The 7,500-nt window shown below is 44.8% G+C and overlaps 1 protein-coding gene across 6 annotated transcripts in view; it reads left to right on the forward strand.

Moving 5' to 3' along the window:
- Window positions 1-7,500, forward strand: part of ryr2a (ryanodine receptor 2a (cardiac)) — a 276,684-nt gene that overhangs the window by 50,463 nt on the left and 218,721 nt on the right. For all 6 annotated transcript variants that reach the window (XM_073918938.1, XM_073918939.1, XM_073918940.1 and 3 more), the window contains exon 3: window positions 3,698-3,802. In XM_073918938.1, coding sequence (XP_073775039.1) covers window positions 3,698-3,802 — 105 coding nt within the window. The remainder of the gene's footprint in view (window positions 1-3,697; window positions 3,803-7,500) is intronic.

The raw sequence follows: 7,500 nt of genomic DNA on the forward strand, positions 1-7,500 counted from the left end.
TGAACGACTGTGAAGAGGTTACAAGAGGTGTTGACGATTAAAGTGAAGAGCATGGGTGGGTTTGGGAGAGGGGGATATGTCGCAGAAGGTTAAAGGGGGGGGGGGGGGGGGGCATACCTGTCAACATTGGGATGTGAAAATTAGGGATGCCACATCCTCCCCCACACGAATTACACAACACAAATGACTAAATATGTACTTCTGGAGCTGTTTCATTTTAAATAAACAGTTAAACGGTCAGTGATATGTTTTATAATTATGATTTACATTTTAAATACATTTTATTATTAGCATTTGATTGCTTTCCTAACCTTTTATGCTCATTTAGGACACAATTAATTGTGCTTAAAAAAACAAACAAACACCAAGATCAACATCTATAGATGTTATTATTAATAATTATGTGTTTATGTCTGGTCAAACACGCAGCCAAAACCCAGACTTTTGCTCCGCTTCAACATCTGTACAGAATCTGTTTGGGAAACAGCGTCTATTTATCACTATGGAGCACGTCAGCTGACAGTCACGCACTGCTATATTTTTACTTTGAGGATTGCATAGGAGTGGCAAAGACACTTGTAATGAAAAGGAAGGAAATCCCGCCGTTATTATATTTATTTTAAAGTGTTTTCATGCCTAAACAGAATGAAAGCACAGAACAGACTAACATTTAAGAGCACGGGTTGACCTCTGGTGGTTTGGCGGTATGGGTTGTGCACAGGGAGGATCAGCTCTTTCGTTCTGCTTCAAATTGTGTGTACAGAATCTGTTTGGGAAACAGCGTCTATTTATCACTATGGAGCGCGTCAGCTGACAGTCACGCACTGCTATATGACTGCTTTGAGGATTGCATTGGAGGAGCGATGGCACCTGTAATGAAAAGGAAGGAAATCCCGCCGTTATTAAATTTATTTCAAAGTGTTTTCATGCCTAAATAGAATGAAAGCACAGAACAGACTAACATTTAAGAGCACGGGGTGACCCCTGGTGGTTTGGCGGTGTGGGTTGTCGGCTCTTTGTTTCTTGCCGCCCTTCAGAGCAAGACTAAAAATATGGGAGAAATACGGGAAAATACCTTTATGGGATGAAAGCGGGATAGAACTGAAAAGTACGGGAGAATCCTGGGAAAAATGAGAGAGTGGAGAGGTATGGTTATCACAGATGAAAATGAGGACCGAGTGGGGGTGCGGGTGGTGGGGATTGACTGGTGTGAACGACAGTGAAGAGGTTACAAGAGGTGTTGACGATGAAAGTGAAGAGCATGGGTGGGTTTGGGAGAGGGGGATTTGTCGCAGAAGGTTAAAGGGGGGGGGGGGGGGGGGGCATACCTGTCAACATTGGGATGTGAAAATTAGGGATGCCACATCCTCCCCCACACGAATTACACAACACAAATGACTAAATATGTACTTCTGGGGCTGTTTCATTTTAAATAAACAGTTAAACAGTCAGTGATATGTTTTATAATTATGATTTACATTTTAAATACATTTTATTATTTGCATTTGATTGCTTTCCTAACCTTTTATGCTCATTTAAGACACAATTAATTGAAAAAAAAAACACCAAGATCGACATCTATAGATGTTATCATTAATAATTATGTGTTTATGTCTGGTCAAACACGCAGCCAAAACCCAGACTTTTGCTCCGCTTCAACATCTGTACAGAATCTGTTTGGGAAACAGCGTCTATTTATCACTATGGAGCACGTCAGCTGACAGTCACGCACTGCTATATTTTTACTGCTATATGACTGTGTTGAGGATTGCATAGGAGTGGCAAAGGCACTTGTAATGAATAGGAAGGAAATCCCGCCGTTATTAAATTTATTTCAAAGTGTTTTTATGCCTAAATAGAATGAAAGCACAGAACAGACTAACATTTAAGAGCACGGGGTGACCCCTGGTGGTTTGGCGATATGGGTTGTCGGCTCTTTGATGTTTCTTGCCGCCCTTCAGAGCAAGACTAAAAATATGGGAGAAATACGGGAAAATACCTTTATGGGATGAAAGCGGGACAGAACTGAAAAATACGTGAGAATCCTGGGAAAAACCGGAGAGTGGAGAGGTATGGGTATCACAGATGAAAGTAAAGACCGAGTGGGGGTGCGGGTGGTGGGGATTGACTGGTGTGAACGACAGTGAAGAGGTTACAAGAGGTGTTGACGATGAAAGTGAAGAGCATGGGAGAGGGGGATTTGTCGCAGAAGGTTAAAGGGGGGAGGGGAAGGGGGGCATACCTGTCAACATTGGGATGTGAAAATTAGGGATGCCACATCCTCCCCCACACGAATTACACAACACAAATGACTAAATATGGAGCTGTTTCATTGTAAATAAACAGTTAAACAGTCAGTAATATGTTTTATAATTATTATTTACATTTTAAATACATTTTATTATTTGCATTTGATTGCTTTCCTAACATTTTATGCTCATTTAAGACAAAATTAGTTGTGTTAAAAAAAAAAAAGACCCTCCAAGATCGACATCTTTAGATGTTATTATTAAACTCAGACTTTCGTTCCGCTTCAACGCGTGTACAGAATCTGTTTGGGAAACAGCGTCTATTTATCCCTATGGAGCGCGTCAGCTGACAGTCACGCACTGCTATATGACTGCTTTTAGGATTGCATTGGAGCGATGGCACCTGTAATGAAAAGGAAGGAAATCCTGCTGTTTTTATATTTATTTCAAAGTGTTTTCATCCCTAAATAAAATAAAAGCACAGAACAGACTCAAGTTTAAGAGCAAGGGGCGACCCCTGGTGGTTTGGCGGTATAGGTTGTGCACAGGGAGGATCGGCTCTTAAATGTTTATTGCCGCCCTTCAGAGCAAGACTAAAAATATAGGAGATATACGGGAAAATATCTTTACAAGATAGAACTGAAAAATACGAGAGAATCCTGAGAAAAATTTGAGAAAAGGTATGGGTATCATGGATAAAAGTAAAGACTGAGTGGGGGTGCGGGGGTGGGGATTGAATGTTGCGAACGAAAGTAAAGAGGTTTTAGGAGTCACGGAAGATAGTTAAGAGCGGTTCGGGGGTGCGTGTGTGGAGGGGGATCGCTAAAATGAGGTGGCGGATCAGATTTCAGAGGTGCGGGATCCGTAATAAGCCCTTAATACCACAAATTAAGCCCTGGACATGTTCTCCCTATGTTTCCCCCATAGTCCAAACACATGCAGTATAGGTGAATTGGGTAAACAAAACTGGCCGTAGTGAATTTGTGTGTTTGAATGAAAGTGTATTGGTGTTTCCCAGTACTGGGTTGCGGCTGGTAAGGCATCCGCTGTTTAAAGCATATGCTGGAATAGTTGGCGGTTCATTCCGCTGTGGCGACCCTTGATAATCAGGGACTAAGCTGAAGGAAAATGTATCAATGATATTCAAATAAACAGGTAAACGATAGTTTTCAGATCTGATTCATTCTAATTCAAACCCCATCTGATTAGTCAAATTAACACACAACCAATGCATAAAATACACACATCTGTGATACATTTATTGCATATACTATCATCAGGATAATGATAATTTTGTGATGTATTGTGCAGGCCTAATATCTAACCCATCTGCAGGTCTGCTCACGTCAGACACAAACATAAAGCATGTCTCCAGAAGGAGAACCGGCTGCAGTTCAGTGATCATTCAGCCCGGTAGAGTTTCTAATTTGAGCGATGTGTGTTTCCAGAATGTTCCTCCAGATCTGTCCATCTGCACGTTCGTTCTGGAGCAGTCTCTGTCAGTGCGAGCGCTGCAGGAGATGCTGGCCAACACCGAGGAGAGAGCAGAGGGGGTGAGTGTCTTTAATCCAGCACTGATATACAGCATCCACCTACACATGCACATCTGATTCAAAAGGGCGGCAGATGGAGGTCCAGAAATGTCTCGCCCCATAAAACTGCACTTTAAGGCTGATGAATTTAGCGCTTCATACTGTTGAATAAAAAATGATTAACTCTCCTGTGAAATTTGTATTATTTATAAACTATTTTAAACGATTTAAAACGTAAACTGTTTAAGTTTTTCCAATACATAAGAGATTTAGTAACTTAATTTCTGTTCTTTTCAATGATGACAGCACCTAATATTTTACTACTTATTTAGCAAGATATGAGTATTTTTTTTTTGATTAGATTAGATTCAACTTTATTGTCATTACACATGTACAAGTACAAGCAACCCGGGCTCATTGTGGAAACATAGCACCGCGGACGTTTCTGCGGACCGCGATTTACGTCCCGGGAGTTACGTATTCGAGCGGTTTTTGTTTTCGCGGATCCGCGAAATCGGGCGCCTCTCGGAAGCGCGCGCCATTCGCTCCTGCGCCCTTCTCGCGCGAAAAGCCGCGGGATCGGCCGACTCGGCCGCCCTCCTCTTCCTCCTCCTCCTCCTCCTTCCCTAAACCCAAAAGACGGTTCGCAAAAGTCGTCCAGAAAAAAAAAAAAAGCAAAAGCCCTCGTCTTCGATTTCGACCACGTTTTCGGATCCCGCCGTGTTCTCGCCCTTATTTTTCGGATTCCGTTTTTTGTCTTACCTGATTTCTGGAACCGCTGTTCCCCGGACTTGATCCCAGTCGTCGTCCACCGCGGCCGGCTCCTCCTCCTTGGCCTCCGCTCTGCTGACGCAACGCTGTGAGCTAAGCGGACAAACTGGTTGCATCGGGAAAGCCCTCCACTCGGAGGCGAGCCGTCGGCCGGCGAGCAAGAAAAGGAGGGGCAGAGCGGCGCCACACCGCTCCGCAGTGTTCGCTCGGAAAAACTAAACGCGGCCTTACATAACTCCGGCCACGTAAATCGCGGTCTCCAGAAACGTCCGCAGGGCTACGTTTCCAGAATGAGCTTGGGTTGAGTACAAGGCAACGAAATGCAGTTTAGGTCTAACCAGCAGTGCAATAGCAGCAAGTGCAAGATACAGGTATCAGTTATAAAGTGCAGTTTTAGCAAAACTATGGTGATATTTACAGATGGATGTACTATCAACATTATATACAGGTTGTATTAGCTATGAACAGAGATTTACAATAAATGAATATATGTACAGGTTGCTATTAATAATCAGAAGTGTGCAGTCAGATAAACATAATTACAAATGTGTGTACATAATTACAGATGTCCATGTGCAGTGGGCATGTACCGTTCAAATAAGTGAATCAGTGCAATGAATATGAGCAAATTTTAAATGTGCAAATGTTAAATAGTGCAGTGATTGTGAGGAGAATAAGGGCCTACTCACACTATGCCATCCGTACTGTGCTCAGGCCCGTTTCCCGGATCGTTTTGAGAAGTGTGAGTGCGCTGAATCGGGCTCAAGCACGGTTCACTTTTCCGGCCCTGGTCCGGTTGGAGGAGGTGGGCCTGATCGCGGTTCACTTGGGCTTGCGCCAAAGCCCGAAACTGAAAGCGAGACGTGACTTTTAAGGGGCTGTTTCATATGGATTTATTAATCATTCTTACTGTTCAGTGAACGCAAACTGCCGTCGTTTATTAAAGGCGCAAACCTCTCACTGCACGACAGCTGCACCTTCAGCAGACCTCCTCATTCCTGCAGCACGAGGGCTTTATGATTGTTTATGAGCGCCAAAAGTGGCGGATCTGTTCGGCGAAATATCTGACTGCGTGTCCCCGCATCCCTAAGGACTGTTTGGCGAAATTTTTGACAGCATATCAAACGACTGAAACGATATAACTAGAGAAATCTCCACTGTGCTGCTGAGTGAGTGAGAGAGCGCTTCTCACTGAACAGCACAGCAGCGATGACGTAAGCATGCCGAAGCCCGTTTGTGGTGTGAGCGCGGGCCGTCGGGGGAGACGGGAGGGGGGACAAGCGTGCTTTGGCCCGGTTCAAGGCAACTGTACCTAGTGTGAGTACGGCCTAAGTTAGAGGAGAGTGGGGGGTGTATTGGGGGGCAAAAGAGTCAGTGGGGGGCAGAGTTCAAAAGGGAGACAGCTCTGGGGAAAAAGCTGTTCCTCAGTCTGCTAGGGGAGGCTGAAGCGCCTGCCGGAAGTGAGCAGGGTGAGAGGTGTCCTTCAGAATACTGCGTGCTCGGCGCAGACAGTGTCTCCTCTGGATGTCCCATATGGCTGGCAGTGTGGTCCCTGTGATGCGTTGGGCAGTTTTCACCACCCCCTGCAGAGCCTTATGCTCAGCAACAGAGCAGCTTCCATACCAGACTGTGACGCAGTTGGTCAGGATGCTTTCTATTGTGCAGTGGTAAAAGTTCACCGAGACAGCTGATGAAAGCTGGTTCTTCTTAAGTTGCTTAGGCGCTGGTGAGCCTTCTTGACCAGGCTGGAGGTGTTGGTGGTCCAGGAACGGTCCTTTGAGATGTGGGTCCCCAGGAACTTGAAGGATGAGAATGCGGCCATCCCATTGATGTGGATGGGATCATGTGAGCCTGTTCGACCCTTCCTCAAGTCCACAATGAGCTCCTTGGTCTTGTTGGTTATAGGGAGCAGATTATTGTCAGTGCACCAAGTGGCCAGATGCTGTATCTCCTCCCTGTTGGCGGTCTCATTGTTATTGCTGATTAGACCGATCAATGTGGTGTCATCTGCAAATTTGATGATGGTGTTGGATCTGTTCACAGGCCTACAGTCGATGGTAAAAAAGGGAGTAGAGGAAGGGGCTCAGCACACAGCCCTGTGGTACACCAGTGTTGAGTGTGACGGTGGTGGAGCAGATGTGACCTGATCTAACATTCTGAGGTCTGATAGTCAGAAAGTCGATAAGTATTCAGCTTAATGTGACATTTAATGGCTTGACTAAGTTAATTGGGTTAATTAGGCAAGTTCTGTTTTTGTCTTACCTGATTTCTGGAACTGCTTTTCCCCGGACTCGAACCTGGTTGTCGTGGTCAACTCCTCTCTGCGTCTCAAGTCTGCCGACGTACACGACGAACTAACTGGACAAACTGGTTGTGTCAGGAAAGCCCTCCACACGGAGGTATGCGTTTAGCCAGCAAGCGCGAAAAGAAACGGCGTCATACCGCCCTGTAGCGTTTAGTAAAAAATAAAATGCAGCCATACGTGCCTCCGGCTACATAATTCGCGGTCTCCAGAAACGTCCACGGGACTATGTTTTCAGAATGAGCCTGGGTTCTAATATAAAGTGGGACCCGTACCTTACATTACCTGTAATGCATTGCTCCCAAAACTGCCCATGACACATGTGATTGGAGCTTGAAGTGCTCAGTCATTGTAAGTATTTCAGATGAGCTGAGTGAGGTGTTGCATTGTGCAGTTGTATTTTCAGGTCTTGTTATCGGTTTGACTGTGATTCTACACTCTACAGGTGTTTATCTCGATTATTTTGTCCTGATAAAGATGAACACTGCTGATTACAGACGAGTGTTGTGTGTCTGAAGCATTTTCACAATGATTGAAGGCTGATTTGATGCCACTCAGTTGCTATAGAAACAGAAACATCAACACAGTGTCACTTTACTGTCTGTATCATCATCAGCATCTTCCTCCTAGGAACACAACTCACTTT

This window comes from Danio rerio, chromosome 12 (genome assembly GCF_049306965.1).
Source record: "Danio rerio strain Tuebingen ecotype United States chromosome 12, GRCz12tu, whole genome shotgun sequence".
NCBI classification, from domain to species: Eukaryota; Metazoa; Chordata; class Actinopteri; order Cypriniformes; family Danionidae; genus Danio; species Danio rerio.